Source organism: Panulirus ornatus, chromosome 2 (genome assembly GCF_036320965.1).
Source record: "Panulirus ornatus isolate Po-2019 chromosome 2, ASM3632096v1, whole genome shotgun sequence".
NCBI lineage: Eukaryota > Metazoa > Arthropoda > Malacostraca > Decapoda > Palinuridae > Panulirus > Panulirus ornatus.
In genome coordinates, this window is record NC_092225.1 from 25,435,735 (window position 1) to 25,457,368 (window position 21,634).

Sequence of the window (21,634 nt, forward strand, 5' to 3'; positions counted from 1 at the left end):
ACCTACTCACACCTTCTGCGTGAGAAAACTGTCTGTCTACGGTGGGAGGAGGTGAGGGTTTTCCTGTCTGTGGTCTCGCTTGTATACCGCAACTATGGCGTCAAAAGAAAGCCTTCTTTTTTTCTCTCTCTCTTCAAAGCTCCTCCCAGCTTGAAACTTGGGAGAAAGCTTGGGGGGCCTTAGCTCTCCCTCCTGAAGAAGTGGAAGAGGGTGGCGGCGACGCCGTAGAAGCGGCGGAGGAGGTTTACCTAAACCTCCTTCAGGAGTTGAGCACACGAAAGATATAGAGCACCAGGCCAAGCAGGACGCTGCTCGCCTGCCACACACACACACACACACACACACACACACACACCTCCCTAGTCATGTAACTTGACATGTTCCTTGCCTCATGGGTGACCATCAAGTATGGATGGCTCTCTCTCTCTCTCTCTCTCTCTCTCTCTCTCTCTCTCTCTCTCTCTCTCTCTCTCTCTCTCTCTCGCATGAGAGAACTGGGAACCATGAGGGAGGCAGTAACCTCATAACACGACGGTGAGATCCTCATAACACGACGGTACAGTGCCTGAGCACGACGGTAACGATCCTCATAACACGACGGTACGATGCCTGAGCACGAAGGTACGATCCTCATAACACGACGGTACGATCCTCATAACACGACGGTGCAGTGCCTGAGCACGACGGTAACGATCCTCATAACACGACGGTACGATGCCTGAGCACGAAGGTACGATCCTCATAACACGACGGTACGATCCTCATAACATGACGGCACAGTGCCTGAGCACGACGGTACGATCCTCATAACACGACGGTACGATGCCTGAGCACGAAGGTACGATCCTCATAACACGACGGTACAGTGCCTGAGCACGACGGTACGATCCTCATAACACGACGGTACGATGCCTGAGCACGACGGTACGATCCTCATAACACGACGGTACAGTGCCTGAGCACGACGGTACGATCCTCATAAGACGACGGTACGATCTTCATAACACGACGGCACAGTGCCTGAGCACGACGGTAACGATCCTCCTAACACGACGGTACGATCCTCACAACACGACGGTACAATGCCTGAGCACGACGGTACGATCCCGTGGGCTTGATGGCTGTACCGTACACGACGGAGTCCTGACGTGACGTGTCTTGCCACACAACATGCCTCCGCCATACGGCATTAGGAAAAGACTGTGGCCATATTGGAACACACACACACACACACACACACACACACACACACACACACGAAAAGCTAGGAATACATCAAACATAATACATACATACATGTATTCACATATGTATTCATGTGATTATTACACGAAAGTGCACTTGGGAACTTTTCGTGTTTCATTTTCCCCGTGGACTCATAGGAATATATATATATATATATATATATATATATATATATATATATATATATATATATATATATATATATATATACACACACACACACAAATTAACGAACACCAAGAGGCCTTCAAGTATACACCATGGCTGGTATGACATGGCCCGGCCAACCAGACATATATCGTATACATGTTGTGTATACAGAAGGGGTTGAGGGGGGGGGTATACCACCACACGGTTACTTGAGGAGGGGGAGGGGGGGCCGACCTTGGCCCCACGTCTCCAGTACTGTTTTCTAAATACTAAATGTGTGTGTGTGTGTGTGTGTGTGTGTGTGTGTGTGTGTGATTATACCTGTGGTAGTCCCGGGCACGTAGGAGGACGAGGAGGGGGGGAGGAGGAGGAGGAGGAGGTGATGGTGGTTTGGGGGAGGGGGGTCGTGGTGTCGTGGTCTTCGGTCATGGTTTTCACCACCAATGGTCTGTCTCCCCCCCTCCTCTCAGCGTGGTTCGCGTGTTCACTCCATCACGACACCAAACTCTCCCCCCCCTCTCTATCTCTCTCTCCTCACCTCCTCCCCATCACCGAAGAGATGGTACATCAAAGAACATGAACACCACCTCCCCCCCATTCAATTTTTTTTTTCTCTTCCTTCGAGACTTGACTCGTCACTCACACACGTCAAATATATATATGTATTTCCAGCATATTCTGATATGTAGGTATACATATGTAACACTGATATTCCAGGGCCCATATGTAGGGCGGTGTGAGGGGGGAGGAGGTGATACGTGCAGCACGAAGGGGGGTGTGTGTGTGTGTGTTCGAGCCATGGGGGAGGGCAAGGCAACAACACACCCCCTCCTCCCCAACTTTCTAGGTAATGATCCAGCGTTGGAGGCACTTTACATGAGGGAGGCGGAGGTGGGCCACCAACCGGGCAAGGGGCCAGCACACGACGCGTCCGGTCACCACGCCGGCCAAGCAAACACTGGTCATGTGCGCCGCCAGCAGCAGCAGCCACCGGTGGGCGGGGCTTAGCCTGCTCCCCGGCACCTCCTCCTCCTCCTCCTCCTCCTCTACTCTTCCTCCCTCACCCCCTTCCTTAGAGGGACCCCCCCACTTACACTCTCTCTCTCTCTCTCTCTCTCTCTCTCTCTCTCTCTCTCTCTCTCTCTCTCTCTCTCTCTCCAACACCAGGGAGCCTTCCTCCACGCCCCCACCACCAACGCTAAGGCCTTCGTACCTCATCTCCACCACGCAAGATGGTACACCACCATCATCACCACGCCCACCCTCTTTCTCCAACACTCCAAGTACTAACCCCTAAAAACCCTCCCAAATCCCGTTCAATTATCACCAACACTCTCCACCACGTCATCCCTTCCCCTCCCCCCCACCCATCTCATCGCCTTCACCAGCTAGACCCTCCAACACAATCACCACCACACGTACCCGCCTCCTCCTCCTCCTCCTCCATCACCACCTGAGGCCACATTTCACTCTGATTACCATCACCCGGGTCATTCTCCACCCCCACCAACCCAGCCCATCTCCACCACCACCACCACCACCTCAACCCCCAACATTGAGGCTCTCCTCCTTCATCCCCAACGACAAGAATCCCTTCCAGTACTCATACTCCCCAAACACTCCAACATTCCGACCTCCCACCACCAACAATGAGTCCTCCCTCCACCCTCCATCACAACCCTCTCCACCAGGGTCCTCCAACACCACTGAAGTCCTCATTACAGACCACCACCACTCCTCTGGCCCTCCCCCCTCCCCCCCTCCATCACCACCATCCGGGCCCTTCTCCCTCATCACCAACACCACTCTGTGTGCCTCCTTCTCCACCACCTGAGGGCTTCTCCACCATCTTATCGCCCCCCTCCCTCGTACTGTGCACCACCTGAGGCAGTCCATCGCGAGCCAGGAAGGGGGGAGGAGGGGTGGAGGAGGGGGGTAGGGGGTTTAGGAGACTGACTGAACCAACCTGGGTCGTGTGGCTGACCCACCCACCCACCTCACCACCTCACCACTGGGTCGTGTGGCTGACCCATCCACCCACCTCACCACCCCCCTCCGCAAGCAAACCTCACCCCCTTCGTCAGTAGCCACACTACCCCCCTTACTCTCCCCACCTCGTCAGCTGCTCAACGACCACTTCCTGTCTACAGACGACTCACCTACCTACACCACCTCACCCCCCTCTGCAAGCAAACCTCACCCCCTTCGTCAGTAGCCACACTACCCCCCATTACTCTCCCCACCTCGTCAGCTGCTCAACGACCACTTCCTGTCTACAAACGACTCACCTACCTACACCACCCTCGAGCACCCCCCCCATTACTCTCCCCACCTCGTCAGCTGCTCAACGACCACTTCCTGTCTACAAACGACTCACCTACCTACACCACCTCACCCCCCTCTGCAAGCAAACCTCACCCCCTTCGTCAGTAGCCACACTCCCCCCTCCTTACTCTCCACCACCTCGTCAGCTGCTCAACGACCACTTCCTGTCTACAGACGACTCACCTACCTACACCACCTCACCCCCCTCCCCTTCCTCACACACAATCTTGCCACTCCCTCCCTTCCCTCCTTCTCCTTCCCCACGAGTCAAGTGCACTTACCTGCCGTGGCGGGCGGGCACTTACAAACACTTATAAGACACAGCCACACGTCTTAAGTGTACTCCTGCACAGCGCGCCTACCACCGACTTGCCTACGGAACTCTACATACAAGGTGGCTGGGGGGGGGGGGGGGTAGGTCTCTCCCCCACCCCACCCCGCCAGCCCCTCCCCTTGAGCTGGCGAGACCAGACCAGACCCCCACAACCCAATCTCCCTCTCCCCATCTCAGCCTCACCACACACAGGGGCTTCGCCTCCTTCCCTCGATCTGTGGAAACGTCTCGCTGATTGGGGGAGACGTCTCGCTGATTGGAGAGATTCTGTCTAGCTGATTGGCGAGGTATCTCGCTGATTGGGGAGATCCTGTCTCGCTGATTGAGGAGATTCTGTCTCGCTGATTGGAGAGATGTCTCGCTGATTGTAGAGATGTCTCGCTGATTGGAGAGATGTCTCGCTGATTGGAGAGATGTCTCGCTGATTGGATAGGTGTCTCGCTGATTGGAGAGATGTCTCACTGACTGGAGAGATTCTGTCTCGCTGATTGGAGAGATCCTGTCTCGCTGATTGGGGAGACGTCTCGCATGTCCTCCCTCTGCCCGAGTGGTGGAGGCCTCAATCTCACGGGCAATTACCAGTAACCCATTACCCCTCTCCCCTTCACTCCACCAACCCCTCCACCTTACTGCTCCAGTGACACATCCGTCTCTCATACAGGGCTTAACGCACATACGCAGATACTGCACCTTACGCAAATACGGCATGATACGCAGATGCTGCTTGTTACGCAGATGTTCCTTGTTACGCAGGTGTTAACTGTTACGCAGATACTGCTTGTTACGCAGATGCTGCTTGTTACGCAGATACCAAATGGCGTTCTAGCTACGTCTCTTCGTTGTATATCAACTGACTGTTATATTTCTCTCTTGTGTCTCACCTGATGATGTGATTATTACACAAAAGTGCACTTGGGAACTTATCGTGTTTCATTTTCCCCGTGGACTCATAGGAATATATATATATATATATATATATATATATATATATATATATATATATATATATATATATATATATATATGGGAACGACCCAGAAATTACATAGTTAGAGCTTAAAATTGAGCGTAAATTGAACAGTATCTACTTTCCAAGCCCAACAAAGGCCATTTGAAGGTTATCTCACATAACCTCTTAAACAATGGCCTATTCCCTTCTCTAACCCCCCCCCCCGCCTATTTAACGAAGGTACTGGAATTGCAGGGGGAGGACTGGAATTGCAGGGGGGGGGGGGAGGAGTTTGGGATGATAATGGGTCGAGAAAAAGAAAGAGTAAAAAATGGTAAGCTCCCTCTCCATTACCCCGACGTACGTGCCTCTAGTACTAGTGGATTTAAACGAGTAGTTACCTCGTCTCGTAAAGGAAGTGGGGGTGGGGGGAAAAGAGGGTTAATCACCCTAACGAGACACGGAAGTCGTAAGACGCTTGTACAGGGAGAGAGAGAGAGAGAGAGAGAGAGAGAGAGAGAGAGAGAGAGAGAGAGAGAGAGAGAGTAATGGCGGGTCAAACACCCAGACCCAGCCAAAGGTAGGTGTGTGTGTGTGTGTGTGTGTGTGTGTGTGTGTGAGAGAGAGAGAGAGAGAGAGAGAGAGAGAGAGAGAGAGAGAGAGAGAGAGAGAGAGAGAGAGAGAGAGAGAGTGGGTTGGGGGGTCAGACGGTGGGAAAGGTGGAGGGAGGAGACGGGAAGAGAAGGCGTAACCCCCCCTCAACTCATCTACCTCTTCCACCCTTTCCCAGCCATGCACAGGCGGGCGGCAAGCCAGGTGGGGCACGGGGGGTTGGGTGGGCGGTGTCTGCACGGGCGTGTCAGCTCCCGTTGATGAACCCCCGCCGCCCACCTGACCTGCACACACACACACACACACACACAGTACCACGTGACCACGTCGAATAAATACCTGCACAAACCAACCACCTATGGAAACCGGGTCGTGCTCAAGGGTCGTACCGTCGTGCTCAAGGGTCGTACCGTCGCGTTCAAGGGTCGTACCGTCGTGCTCAAGAAGATAAAAAAATACTAATAAAGATATAAGCGTTCCAAGTTACGGATGACGAATAAAAAAAATACAGTGATCATCCAGCAGGCAGGATCCAGCAGACAGGATCCAGCAGACAGGATCCAGCAGGCAGGATCCAGCAGACAGGATCCAGCAGGCAGGATCCAGCAGACAGGATCCAGCAGACAGGATCCAGCAGACAGGATCCAGCAGACACGATCCAGCAGGCAGGATCCAGCAGACAGGATCCAACAGGCAGGATCCAGCAGACAGGATCCAGCAGGCAGGATCCAGCAGACAGGATCCAGCAGACAGGATCCAGCAGGCAAGGATCCAGCAGGCAGGATCCAGCAGACAGGATCCATCAGGCAAGGATCCAGCAGACAGGATCCATCAGGCAAGGATCCAGCAGGCAAGGATCCAGCAGGCAAGGATCCAGCAGGCAGGGACCAGACGAGCGTGAAATTCGATCCTTCACGCATTACACGCTTGGGAATGAGAGAGAGGGGTGGCGGGGCCGCCCCTCCTGTATTACCACCTCGAGACCACAGACGGCAAAGAATGCCGTCAGCTCATGCGCCGCCACCCCACCCCTCCGTCGCCTCCTCCTCCTCCTTCAGGAGGTTCACCGTACCCACTCCTCCTACAGGTGGTTCTCCAGGGACAAATAGAAATACATGTTCCGTCACATTTGAAACTTGTCTGTCTGGATGATTCTGATGAAACCATTGGGAGAGGTCCACAACCAACCCCCATCACTTGGGAGAGGTCCACAACCAACCCCCATCACCCTGTTGATCACCCATTACATTCCCCCCTTACATCCCCCATCACTTTGCCTTCGTGCGAGAACCATCACGCCTCTCTTCTTCTCCTTGTCGGCATCGGCTCGTGGGCACGACGCGGCGAACAGCGCGCCTCTCTCGCTCGGCCGGTAAAGGCGGCGGAACACCCCCAAGGGGGGAGTATCCTTTGGTGTTCAATTCCTTCGGGTTTATCTGTCCTACCTGACGGCGACGGCGACGATGTTCAGAAGGGAGAGAGAAGGAGGGCTGGGCTGGGAAGGCAGGCAGCTTTGAGGTATGTGTTGGTGTGTAACCGGGCAAGATGGTACGGTCCTTTGGGGGCACGACGGTACGGTCCTTTTGGGGCACGACGGTACGGGTCCTTTTGGGGCACGACGGTACGGGCCCTTTTGGGGCACGACGGTACGGGCCCTTTTGGGGCACGACGGTACGGTCCTTTTGGGGCACGACGGTACGGTCCTTTTGGGGCACGACGGTACGGGTCCTTTTGGGGCACGACGGTACGGGCCCTTTTGGGGCACGACGGTACGGTCCTTTTGGGGCACGACGGTACGGTCCTTTTGGGGCACGACGGTACGGTCCTTTTTGGGGCACGACGGTACGGTCCTTTTGAGGCACGACGGTACGGGTCCTTTTGGGGCACGACGGTACGGTCCTTTTTGGGCACAATGGTACGGTCCTTTTGAGGCACGACGGTACGGTCTTTTGGGGCACGACTGTACGGTCCTTTTGGGGCACGACGGTACGGTCTTTTGGGGCACGACTGTACGGTCCTTTTGAGGCACGACGGTACGGTCCTTTTGAGGCACGACGGTACGGTCTTTTGGGGCACGACGGTACGGTCCTTTTCGGGCACGACGGTACGGTCCTTTTGGGGCACGACGGTACGGTCCATTTGGGGCACGACGGTACGGGTCCTTTTGGGGCACGACGGTACGGTCTTTTGGGGCACGACGGTACGGTCTTTTGGGGCACGACTGTACGGTCCTTTTGGGGCACGACGGTACGGTCCTTTTTGGGGCACGACGGTACGGTCCTTTTGAGGCACGACGGTACGGTCCTTTTGGGGCACGACGGTACGGTCCTTTTGAGGCACGACGGTACGATCCCTGTGAAGCTCGACACGGTACGACCCCTGAAGCACGACACGGTACGACCCCTGAAGCACGACACGGTACGACCCCTGAAGCACGACACGGTACGACCCCTGAAGCACGACACGGTACGACCCCTGAAGCACGACACGGTACGACCCCTGAAGCACGACACGGTACGACCCCTGTGAGGCACGACGGTACGGGCCCTTTTGGGGCACGACTGTACGGTCCTTTTGGGGCACGACTGTACGGTCCTTTTGGGGCACGACGGTACGGTCCATTTGGGGCACGACGGTACGGTCCTTTTGAGGCACGACGGTACGGGCCCTTTTGGGGCACGACGGTACGGTCCTTTTGGGGCACGACGGTACGGTCCTTTTGAGGCACGACGGTACGGTCCTTTTGGGGCACGACGGTACGGGCCCTTTTGGGGCACGACGGTACGGTCCATTTGGGGCACGACGGTACGGTCCTTTTGGGGCACGACGGTACGGTCTTTTGGGGCACGACGGTACGGGCCCTTTTGGGGCACGACTGTACGGTCCTTTTGGGGCACGACGGTACGGGCCCTTTTGGGGCACGACGGTACGGTCCTTTTGAGGCACGACGGTACGGTCCTTTTGGGGCACGACGGTACGGTCCTTTTGAGGCACGACGGTACGGGTCCTTTTGGGGCACGACGGTACGGTCCTTTTGAGGCACGACGGTACGGTCCTTTTGGGGCACGACTGTACGGTCCTTTTGGGGCACGACGGTACGGTCCTTTTGGGGCACGACGGTACGGGCCCTTTTGGGGCACGACGGTAACGGTCCTTTTGGGGCACGACGGTACGGTCCATTTGGGGCACGACGGTACGGTCCATTTGGGGCACGACGGTACGGTCCTTTTGAGGCACGACGGTACGATCCCTGTGAAGCTCGACACGGTACGACCCCTGAAGCACGACACGGTACGACCCCTGAAGCACGACACGGTACGACCCCTGAAGCACGACACGGTACGACCCCTGAAGCACGACACGGTACGACCCCTGAAGCACGACACGGTACGACCCCTGAAGCACGACACGGTACGACCCCTGAAGCACGACACGGTACGACCCCTGAAGCACGACACGGTACGACCCCTGTGAGGCACGACGGTACGGTCCTTTTTGGGGCAACGACGGTACGGTCCTTTTGAGGCACGACGGTACGGTCTTTTGGGGCACGACGGTACGGTCCTTTTGGGGCACGACGGTACGGTCCTTTTGAGGCACGACGGTACGGTCCTTTTGAGGCACGACGGTACGATCCCTGTGAAGCTCGACACGGTACGACCCCTGAAGCTCGACACGGTACGACCCCTGAAGCACGACACGGTACGACCCCTGAAGCACGACACGGTACGATCCCTGTGAAGCTCGACACGGTACGACCCCTGAAGCACGACACGGTACGACCCCTGAAGCACGACACGGTACGACCCCTGAAGCACGACACGGTACGACCCCTGAAGCACGACACGGTACGACCCCTGTGAGGCACGACGGTACGGTCTTTTGGGGCACGACTGTACGGTCCTTTTGGGGCACGACGGTACGGTCCTTTTGGGGCACGACGGTACGGTCCTTTTTGGGGCACGACTGTACGGTCCTTTTGAGGCACGACGGTACGGTCCTTTTGAGGCACGACGGTACGGTCCTTTTGAGGCACGACGGTACGGTCCTTTTGAGGCACGACGGTACGGTCCTTTTTGGGGCACGGACGGTACGGTCCTTTTGGGGCACGGACGGTACGGTCCTTTTGAGGCACGACGGTACGGTCCTTTTGAGGCACGACGGTACGGTCCTTTTTGGGGCACGGACGGTACGGTCCTTTTGAGGCACGACGGTACGGTCCTTTTGAGGCACGACGGTACGGTCCTTTTGAGGCACGACGGTACGGTCCTTTTGGGGCACGGACGGTACGGTCCTTTTGAGGCACGACGGTACGGTCCTTTTGAGGCACGACGGTACGGTCCTTTTTGGGGCACGACTGTACGGTCCTTTTGGGGCACGGACGGTACGGTCCTTTTGAGGCACGACGGTACGGTCCTTTTGAGGCACGACGGTACGATCCCTGTGAAGCTCGACACGGTACGACCCCCTGAAGCACGACACGGTACGACCCCTGAAGCACGACACGGTACGACCCCTGAAGCACGACACGGTACGACCCCTGAAGCACGACACGGTACGACCCCTGTGAGGCACGACGGTACGGTCCTTTTGGGGCACGACGGTACGGGCCCTTTTGGGGCACGACTGTACGGTCCTTTTGGGGCACGACTGTACGGTCCTTTTGGGGCACGACTGTACGGTCCTTTTGGGGCACGACTGTACGGTCCTTTTGAGGCACGACGGTACGATCCCTGTGAAGCTCGACACGGTACGACCCCCTGAAGCACGACACGGTACGATCCCTGTGAAGCTCGACACGGTACGACCCCTGAAGCACGACACGGTACGATCCCCTGTGAAGCTCGACACGGTACGACCCCCTGAAGCACGACACGGTACGACCCCTGAAGCTCGACACGGTACGACCCCTGAAGCACGACACGGTACGACCCCTGAAGCACGACACGGTACGATCCCCTGTGAAGCTCGACACGGTACGACCCCCTGAAGCACGACACGGTACGATCCCTGTGAAGCTCGACACGGTACGACCCCCTGAAGCACGACACGGTACGACCCCTGAAGCACGACACGGTACGACCCCTGTGAAGCTCGACACGGTACGACCCCTGAAGCTCGACACGGTACGACCCCTGAAGCACGACACGGTACGACCCCCTGTGAAGCTCGACGGAACGATCCCCTGAAGCACGACACGGTACGACCCCTGTGAGGCACGACGGTACAACCCCCTGAAGAACACCGCGGTACGACACCTTGAGCATGAAGGTACACGACCCCCCCAAGCACGACGGTGGGTCGACCCCTTTCACTGCTATGGTACGACCCCTCCAGCGCGACGGTGGGTGCGACCCTTTCACCACTACGGTACGACCCCTTGAGCATAACGGTGCGACCCCTCTGGTTACGATGGCCTGGCTCTTAAACCTTGAACGGTGAGGTCAAAGGCCAGGCCATCATACCATCCAGTGGGTGGAATTACGTGCATATTTGTACTGTACGGTGAGGGTCCCGTGTGTGTGTGTGTGTGTGTGTACTTGCCCCACGCCCCCAGATGGACGTCCACGACTTCTGCCTCCCAGCGAGCGAGCGAGCGACCACCCTCTCTCTCTCTCTCCCCCCTAAGTGTGGCCCCGTGTCGCCTGTCCCGCCATCTGCGACCAAGATCGACAACCACCTGACACCACCTGACACCCGCCGATGCCTGGGGCTGTCAAGTGGGGCCTCCACCCCCCCCCCCGTAGTGCCAGCCCGGGGGGAGGGGGGGCGAACTCTCGACAGTTTGGGGGGGCGGGGGGAGGAGTGGGGGTCATGTCATGTCTATCAAAAGAGGTGAAAGATTTATCCTTAAATGCGTCAATTACTTTGACACTAATGAGCGTTTAGCCTCACAGAAACTGTGGAAGCAAGGATATATTATATATATATATATATATATATATATATATATATATATATATATATATATGTACACCTATTTCTAGCTGGCAATGACTTTGTGTGAACATTTTCTAACCCGGATTTATCGTAGTACACGCTGGCTTACAGACTCAACTTATAGCGTACAGCGATAACCACTCAGCCTGATCCTCGTGCAGAGGGAGAAAATGGAAAGTATGTTATTCCCTCAAGCAGCTGGGACGGTCCCAACTGTGGGAGCGGACAATTAGGGTTATACAGTCCCAAATGTGAGGACAACACAACCCCATGTTCTCTGCACCCACTCGAAATCCTGACCATCGCCCAGACGAGGGAAAATGGTCAAGATTCGCAGTTTCCCGTTTTCCTTGGTGAGGTCACCACTACGATACCTGGTACGGTCATTACGATACCTGGTACGGTCATTACGATACCTGGTACGGTCATTACGATACCTGGCACGGTCATTACGATACCTGGTACGGTCATTACGATACCTGGTACGGTCATTACGATACCTGGTACGGTCATTACGATACCTAGTACGGTCATTACGATACCTGGTACGGTCATTACGATACCAGGTAAGGCCACCATTACGATACCAGGTACGGTCATTACGATACCTGGTACAGTCATTACGATACCTGGTACGGTCATTACGATACCAGGTAAGGCCACCATTACGATACTCAGGTACAGCAAATCAAGGAAAATCCTCGAAGGAAACGTGAGGGGTGAGGGAGGGGGAAGGAGAACAAGGCCGCCAATACGACCTTTGACAGGACGCCATCAAAGGGCCCGAGGCTCTGAGATTACCCCTGGCGCTGCCCACCCCAGTGGCCAGGATCAGGCCCGACTCATCGGCGATCTCTCTCTCTCTCTCTCTCTCTCTCTCTCTCTCTCTCTCTCTCTCTCTCTCTCTCTTTCTCTCTCTCTCTCTCTCTCTCTCTCTCTCTCCGCATCATGATGATGATCCAGGGAGAAGCAAGCTTATCACCATCCCTCCCTCCTCCCAACCACTCCCTGGCCGCCGTCACCACCACCACAACACTCCGGTAGGTGGGCGTCACCCCGGTAAGTGGGCGTCATTTGACCCAGGCGGCCTTTAAACGAGGCCTTCACATAATGGCCCCTAAGTAGCCGACGGGCTTGTTACACCCCCTCCACAACGGAGCAGACAACCACCCCCGCAAGCGGACGTGTCCTCCCCTCAAGCAAGCAGAACCCCTTCCAGCCGGCAGCCACGCGCCCCCACCCCCTCTTCGTCAAGCAGGCAAGCAGACGGCCCTATTTTAGCAAATGAGTTGTCGTGTCACCAAACCACACCAGGGATTGGTATGGGGCGGGATGTGGGGTGGGGGGAGGAAACACAATGGCTGGCAGTCTCCTCGTGTGTGCTCACAGCAAGACACACCCCACACACACACACACAAACGCAAGTACCTTCTATTATCTTAACTGTGTATGTGTGTGTGTGAGAGAGAAAGAGTTAAGATCAAGTGGTAAGAAGATCACAAGTGGGGGTCGGATTAAGCACCCGCCAACATGGAGGAGAGGCCGCCCTGGCCAATTATTCACAAACTGGGTCGCGTCTCTTTTTATAACGTTATGATTTCAATTCGTTTTACATTCCCTCCGGCAGAAGGGTACCATGGGGAAGGGGGACTGAAGATGACACGTCGCAGAATGATATGATCCACCGATGTCAGGTCTCTCTCTCTCTCTCTCTCTCTCTCTCTCTCTCTCTCTCTCTCTCGTGTTCAGTTAGTTGTCCCTCCCAATCACCCATCCACCCACTCTCTTTTCCTTTTTGTTGGACGTCTTTCAGATCAACTCGGCGTTCTTCAAAAGGCGTGCGCATGAAATACACTGTTCATCTCATCTATCAAGCGGAGCATGACGGAGCTCAAAACACCACCCGTGACCACGGGGGGGGGGGGGGGGGGGGGGCTCTGTTGTAAACAAGGCAGAGACGAATTACCATCTTCACTACAGTAAAGAAGTGTCTATGTGTGTGTGTGTGTGTGTGTGTGTGTGTGTGATGTCATGACTCTGGGTCGATACGTCACACCGAAGGGAAAGACGGGAAATGCTTTCTCTCTCCATACAACGTCCGTCTACCATGAACCAGTAAAGTCCAGCTCTGTGATACATCTTCACTACCACATCCTGATCTTTTCTACAAAGAGCCCGTGCCAGGCCTCACATTTACTGACTCACATCTTCACTACCACATCCTGATCTTTCCTACAAAGAGCCCGTGCCAGGCCTCACATTTACTGACTTACATCTTCACTACCACATCCTGATCTTTTCTACAAAGAGCCCGTGTCAAGCCTCACATTTACTCACATCTTCACTACCACATCATGATCTTTTCTACAAAGAGCCCGTGCCAGGCCTCACATTTACTCACATCTTCACTACCACATCCTGATCTTTTCTACAAAGAGCCCGTGCCAGGCCTCACATTTACTGACTTACATCTTCACTACCACATCCTGATCTTTTCTACAAAGAGCCCGTGCCAAGCCTCACATTTACTCAAATCCTCACTACCACATCCTGATCTTTTCTACAAAGAGCCCGTGCCAGGCCTCACATTTACTGACTTACATCTTCACTACCACATCCTGATCTTTTCTACAAAGAGCCCGTGCCAGGCCTCACATTTACTCACATCTTCACTACCACATCCTGATCTTTTCTACAAAGAGCCCGTGCCAGGCCTCACATTTACTCACATCTTCACTATCACATCCTGATCTTTTCTACAAAGAGCCCGTGCCAGGCCTCACATTTACTCACATCTTCACTATCACATCCTGATCTTTTCTACACAGAGCCCGTGCCAGGCCTCACATTTACTGACTTACATCTTCACTAAACCCTCATCAACACTATACCGTTAGGTCCACTTTGAAACACAGCCCCCTCCCTCCTCCCACCCCTTCGCACAAGATAAGACACAAACACACATTCATGTTTCATTGGCTTTGCGAATTCTTTTTTCCCCCCGGAATTTATTGTTCTCCTCCAAGATAATTTCAAATCATGATAATGTGGCACACATATTTACATGTGTTGTGTTTGGGTATCGTGTGTTGGTTCATGGTCACCGCGTCCCCGACCTCGTCCATGGAGGACGGCCTTACTGCGTGCCGGGTGTTCATCCCCACCCAGTTAGGTGAGAGGCACGCTTTTGCCCACATGTATGAGAGGGACATGGACAGCCTCCTCGACAGTTCCATCGTCGAAAAGGTCCCCAGCAACTTCTTCTCTCAGGCTCTCGAAGTCGTCTGTCCTGAGAGGAACGAGTTACTGGCGTGGACGGGAGGCGTGGAGAGCAAGGTTGGCCAGGTGCTCGAAAGAGTTCCCATCAGCGCCACCTCCTCCTCCATGTGTTCCATGTCCGTCCCATCTCACCCAGGGTTCACTCCCGCCACCCTCTACCTGCCGGAGAAGGAATTGTATCATCTGGTAAGTTCGGGGTCCAACTTCGGGATTCCGTTCGTCGAGCACGAGCACGCCTTCAAGGTACAGTGCCCCAAGACGAGCTTCTCCATGGTTTGGGTCGGCGACAGCTCGGTGGAGACTCCAACCATCGATACCTCACCAAAATGTGAGTGTGACACAGAGAAACGCCTGCGGCTGCTTCGTCAAGAGCTTGAGGAAGTTAAGGCCGAGAATGAGGAACTTAAGAGGGTCCTTCAATGGAGGCAGCAGGGAGACTTGGCAGACTTGGTGGATGCCATATACCCCATGATCGAGCCCCTCATCGAAGCAAAAATAGCGGAGGCACTGTCAGAGCAACCAGTAAAAGTGACAACTCCTACCGAAACTACAGATCATGCAACAGCACCTACTGTAGCTCCTACTACTGCTCTTGCAACCATCATAGAAGAACCTGACGAGGACTTTCGTAGTGATCGTGATAAAAGTGACGCTCTCTACAAGGTTTCGTCCCGCAGGTGGCCCCAAAAGACCATTCGGATTAACATGAATGCAATGGATGACAAACAGAAAGCGTCATTCTACGAAATCATGGACTACTTGAACGGGGTCACCTGCGTTAAGTTCACGAACATAACTGGCACCTATCCAGAGCTGGTGGTAGAAAGGGACCCTTTCAGCTGCGCTTCTTTCGTTGGCTTCAGGGGCCGGCCCACGCAGGCTCTGTACCTGAACAGAGACTGCTACGGTCGCCAGGGAGTTCTCATTCACGAGCTGTTGCATGCCTCTGGCTTCAACCACCAGCAGACCCGCCCTGATAGGGACATGTACGTCTATGTCAACCTTACCAACGTGCAGATGGGGAACATGCAGAACTTCAGGAAGACTGAGGGTCACTACGGCTTCCTCATGACCATGGGGGTGCCCTACGACTACAGCAGTATACTGCAGTACCCGTCCTGGGGTTTTGCTAAGGACTCTTCCATCTCGACTATTACCATCAAGGACGAGACGTTCCCATTCAAACTTGGCCAGCGATACACTCCCACTCGCTCCGACATAGCCCGTCTGAACAGGCTTTACGAGTGCAGGGACCACTACCTTGGCGACGACATCCCAGGTGCAGTTCCTTACGACCAATGGTACAACACCTACATGACGGAACTCGAGGAGAGCTACATCAGGTTCGGTGGCAATTACGATGCCCATAAACCCGACTTGCCCGCTGCTCCTACTACGGTCCAGAAGGCACCTGAGGTGGCCAAGGAGGGCGACAAAGACTTCCTCCTCGTGACTGGCACTGTGATCATCGAGACTACCGATCCCGTGCAGCTGAACACTACCGATCCCGTGCAGCTGAACACTACCGATCCCGTGCAGCTGAACACTACCGATCTCGGCAAGCTGATGCAGCTGAACATTACCGATCTCATGCAGCTGAACACTACCGATCCCGTGCAGGTGAACGCTACCGATCCCGTGCAGGTGAACACTACCGATCCCGTGCAGGTGAACACTACCGATCCCGTGCAGGTGAACACTACCGATCCCGTGCAGGTGAACACTACCGATCCCGTGCAGCTGAACACTACGGTTGCCGTGCAGCTGAAGACTAAGGTTGCCGTGCAACTTAACTCTACCGCTACGGCGGTCGAGGGTAGTGGAGTGGGCACCGACAGCCGGCAGGGTAACCTGGCACAGAGGATTAAAGATCTGCAGGGTTTGCTCAAAGCCCGGGATGAGAAAGCTGTCCGACGGGAGAGGCTGTTCAGTAAGCTGGACAAGACGTTGACATCCGCGCAAGACTTTGTAGAGAGGACTAAACGCCTCACTGAGAAAATCAATCGAGCCGAAGTCCTTTCAAGGAAACGCAAAGCCATTTCAAGGAAACGCAAAGTCTCCGGGAGACGGAAAGTCGCCGGGAGACGGAAAGTCGCCGGGAGACGGAAAGTCGCCGGGAAACTGAAATTCTCCGGGAGACTGAAAAACGTCGGGAGACGGAGAGTCACAGCGGTACGGAGAGTCTCACGGAGACATTGAGTCTCCAGTGAGCTCTGAGTCTCCAGTGAGATCTGAGTCTCCAGTGAGCTCTGAGTCTCGAATGTATAATGTTTCTCTTTTTCATACATTTCCTTTCTGAAATATATTAACCTCATCAAGAACTATACTTTCATTAATGCTCTATATCCAGTCTCAGTGTGAGAGATGTTTCATCATTATCATCATCATCTGGTAATCCTAATTAGAGTTCATTTCCGATTGACTGGCTCTATTACTCTTCGTGAGGACTGAATCATACAACGCACACACACACACACACGCACAACCCACCACACACACCCACCCACTGGTGTAGTCCAAGTTTGGGTCCGACCCCCCCTGCTATGTGTGATCTTTTAAAGCTCCTGTTTTATAACACGTTCACTTTACCACAAACTTCTGCAGGAGGCAACCCCGAGCACACCTAGTTGTTGAGACAGCTAGGGCTGGACACAGCAAGGTGCCGGGCACAGCCTTGACGAGGGGGCATTAAACTTACCTGAAGACACAGCAGGTGCTGGGCACAGCCTTGACGAGGGGCACTAAACTTACCTGAAGACACAGCAGGTGCTGGGCACAGCCTTGACGAGGAGGCATTAAACTTACCTGAAGACACAGCAGGTGCTGGACGCTGTGGCACAGCCTTGACGAGGGGGCATTAAACTTACCTGAAGACACAGCAGGTGCTGGGGCACAGCCTTGACGAGGGGCACTAAACTTACCTGAAGACACAGCAGGTGCTGGACGGTGTGCCAGACAAGCGGAATGCTGTTGTAGGAGGCGGTTGGCTGGCTATACGGTGGCCAGCCCGTCGCTTCCTACACAAACTCTGGTCAACACATACCTGTGAGAAACAAAAACAACAGGTCAAAAGAGAGATGTCAGAGCCAAAGAGAGATGTCAGTGATAAAGAGAGATGTCAGTGCTTGATTCCTGTATGGTGTCGCCCTGAGCAGGAGTCTTTTTCAAAGAGACTCATATTTTTTTTTTTTTTTTTTTTTTTTTTTTTTGTCGCTGTCTCCCGCGTATTGCGAGGTAGCGCAAGGAAACAGACGAAAGAAATGGCCCAACCCACCCCCATACACATGTATATACATACGTCCACACACGCAAATATACATACCTACACAGCTTTCCATGGTTTACCCCAGACGCTTCACATGCCTTGATTCAATCCACTGACAGCACGTCAACCCCGGTATACCACATCGCTCCAATTCACTCTATTCCTTGCCCTCCTTTCACCCTCCTGCATGTTCAGGCCCCGATCACACAAAATCCTTTTCACTCCATCTTTCCACCTCCAATTTGGTCTCCCTCTTCTCCTCGTTCCCTCCACCTCCGACACATATATCCTCTTGGTCAATCTTTCCTCACTCATTCTCTCCATGGGCCTAAACCATTTCAAAATACCCTCTTCTGCTCTCTGAACCACGCTCTTTTTATTTCCACACATCTCTCTTTCCCTTACGTTACTTACTCGATCAAACCACCTCACACCACACATTGTCCTCAAACATCTCATTTCCAGCACATCCATCCTCCTGCGCACCACTCTATCCATAGCCCACGCCTCGCAACCATACAACATTGTTGGAACCACTATTCCTTCAAACATACCCATTTTTGCTTTCCGAGATAATGTTCTCGACTTCCACACATTCTTCAAGGCTCCCAGAATTTTTGCCCCCTCCCCCACCCTATGATCCACTTCCGCTTCCATGGTTCCATCCGCTGCCAGATCCACTCCCAGATATCTAAAACACTTCACTTCCTCCAGTTTTTCTCCATTCAAACTCACCTCCCAATTGACTTGACCCTCAACCCTACTGTACCTAATAACCTTGCTCTTATTCACATTTACTCTTAACTTTCTTCTTTCACACACTTTACCAAACTCAGTCACCAGCTTCTGCACTTTCTCACATGAATCAGCCACCAGCGCTGTATCATCAGCGAACAAAAACTGGCTCACTTCCCAAGCTCTCTCATCCCCAACAGACTTCATACTTGCCCCTCTTTCCAAAACTCTTGCATTCACCTCCCTAACAACCCCATCCATAAACAAATTAAACAACCATGGAGACATCACACACCCCTGCCGCAAACCTACATTCACTGAGAACCAATCACTTTCCTCTCTTCCTACACGTACACATGCCTTACATCCTCGATAAAAACTTTTCACTGCTTCTAACAACTTTCCTCCCACACCATATATTCTTAATACCTTCCACAGAGCATCTCTATCAACTCTATCATATGCCTTCTCCAGATCCATAAATGCTACATACAAATCCATTTGCTTTTCTATGTATTTCTCACATACATTCTTCAAAGCAAACACCTGATCCACACATCCTCTACCACTTCTGAAACCACACTGCTCTTCCCCAATCTGATGCTCTGTACATGCCTTCACCCTCTCAATCAATACCCTCCTATATAATTTACCAGGAATACTCAACAAACTTATACCTCTGTAATTTGAGCACTCACTCTTATCCCCTTTGCCTTTTTCAAAGAGACTCATATATATATATATATATATATATATATATATATATATATATATATATATATATATATATATATATATTCCTATGAGTCCACTGGGAAAATGCACTTGGGAAGTTTTCGCGTTTCATTTTCCCCGTGGACTCATAGGAATATCTTGATCACGCATAAAATTGTGATCCTTTCCAATATATGTATATATATAAGAATATATAAGAAAAGATAAACCACCTCTATTAAATGTACACACACACACACACACACATACACACACAAACAAAGAAGTCTTCTCTCGAACTACGTGACTAGGATATTACTCTTCATGTTCGGCCAACACAGGTAAAATGGAGGATGAAAAGAGCTGCTGAGAAAGAAAGGGTGGTGGAGGAGTTTTTTTTTTTATATCTTTTAAGAGAGAGAGAGAGAGAGAGAGAGAGAGAGAGAGAGAGAGAGAGAGAGAGAGAGAGAGAGAGAGAGAGAGAGAGGTCTTCAAGGAAAGAGAAAAGAGTAAGGGGTAACCGGCACAAGACCCTTTTCGAAGTTTTAAAAAGCCGCCAGCGTTAGGGACGGAACAAACAGACCGACGAATTGGTCAACAATGAGGTAAAAATACATTGTTGATATATTATCGTTATTCTTATGATCATACTTCGTCGCTGTCTCCCGCGTTAGCGAGGAAGCGCAAGGACACAGACGAAAGAATGGCCCAAGCCACCCACATACACATGTATATGCATATATATATATATATATATATATATATATATATATATATATATATATATATATATATATATACAACCACACACGCACATATACATACCTATATAGGGACGTAGAAGGGGACTAAAAGGGGAGGGAGCGGGGAGGGGGGGGCTGGAAATCCTCCTCTCTCATTATTCTTTTTGTTTTTTTTTTACTTTTCCAAAAGAAGGAACAGAGAAGGGGGGCCAGGTGAGGATATTCCCTCAAAGACCCAGTCCTCTGTTCTTAACGCTACCTCGCTAACGCGGGAAATGGCGAATAGTTTGAAAGAATATATATATAAGAATATATATATAAAATATATATATATATTCATACTTGCTGCCTTCATTCATATATGGCACAAAAGCGCAGTGGATGTATGGAATAAGCTAGAGACAGAATGTGGGCCGGTAAACCAACCTAAGTTTAAAAACAATTCTTCGAAAATACTTCGAGATGTGAGAACCCAAGAGTGTAGAACTCCCTCCCTCTCCCTTCCTCCCCATGCAAATTGGCAAGTACACATAACGGTATAGAGATGACACTTCCCCACACTACACACCTCGCGCCAGTCCCTCCCACCTTCCTACTTCCTCACACCACACACCTCGCGCCAGTCCCTCCCACCTTCCTACTTCCTCACACTACACACCTCGCGCCAGTCCCTCCCACCTTCCGACTTCCTCACACTACACACCTCGCGCCAGTCCCTCCCACCTTCCTACTTCCTCACACCACACACCTCGCGCCAGTCCCTCCCACCTTCCTGCTTCCTCACACTACACACCTCGCGCCAGTCCCTCCCACCTTCCTACTTCCTCACACCACACACCTCGCGCCAGTCCCTCCCACCTTCCTGCGGTACTTCGCCTCGATTAAGTTTGTTTGAAATTTTTTTTCCGACAGAAGATGGAGCCGTCTCCTAGCGGGTGTCTGTGCGGGAGAAATTCTCCGAGAAAATGATTTAAACCAGAGAGAGAGAGAGAGAGAGAGAGAGAGAGAGAGAGAGAGAGAGAGAGAGAGAGAGAGAGAGAGAGAGAGAAGGCCCTAAACCCATTAATTTCCCTGGCGATGGGGAGGGGAAAAAAAAAACGTAAAAAAAAAAGAAGAAAAACTTTGGGCCAAAAATAAACAGGTTTCCTGGTTTAGTTGGCTGGAGATAAAACTTGAGGATATTTAACTTGTGAATATTTTTAACTTATGGATACATTCTTCTTGATCAGTATCTGCACGGGCGACGGACGGGCTGTGGGTGGGTGGGTTGTGGGTACCAAGGCACCAGGAGGAGGAGGAGGAGGAGGAGGAGGAGTGAGTGGGTCTTTTGGGAGGTGGTGCTC

At 52.8% G+C, this 21,634-nt stretch overlaps 2 protein-coding genes across 10 annotated transcripts in view; one reads left to right on the forward strand and one right to left on the reverse strand.

Moving 5' to 3' along the window:
• LOC139754527 (dual specificity calcium/calmodulin-dependent 3',5'-cyclic nucleotide phosphodiesterase 1A-like) overlaps positions 1-2,374 on the reverse strand; it is a 322,075-nt gene extending 319,701 nt beyond the window's left edge. For 5 of the 9 annotated variants that reach the window (XM_071671911.1, XM_071671882.1, XM_071671872.1 and 2 more), the window contains exon 1: positions 2,272-2,374. The gene's annotated coding sequence lies outside the window, so the exon portion shown is untranslated. The remainder of the gene's footprint in view (positions 1-2,271) is intronic. The other 4 variants (XM_071671902.1, XM_071671863.1, XM_071671855.1 and 1 more) reach the window with 3 other exon arrangements.
• Positions 2,375-14,583: 12,209 nt separating this feature from the next.
• Positions 14,584-17,135, forward strand: LOC139754496 (uncharacterized). Its single transcript, XM_071671772.1, has one exon. It carries the CDS (start codon positions 14,595-14,597, stop codon positions 17,031-17,033), a length of 2,439 nt encoding a protein of 812 aa, XP_071527873.1. The 5' UTR covers positions 14,584-14,594; the 3' UTR covers positions 17,034-17,135.
• The last annotated feature ends 4,499 nt before the right edge of the window (positions 17,136-21,634 follow it).

Excerpts from the sequence above, each read along its gene's own strand:
- LOC139754496 (XM_071671772.1), top strand. The coding sequence starts at position 14,595 with ATGATAATGTGGCACACATATTTACATGTGTTGTGTTTGGGTATCGTG.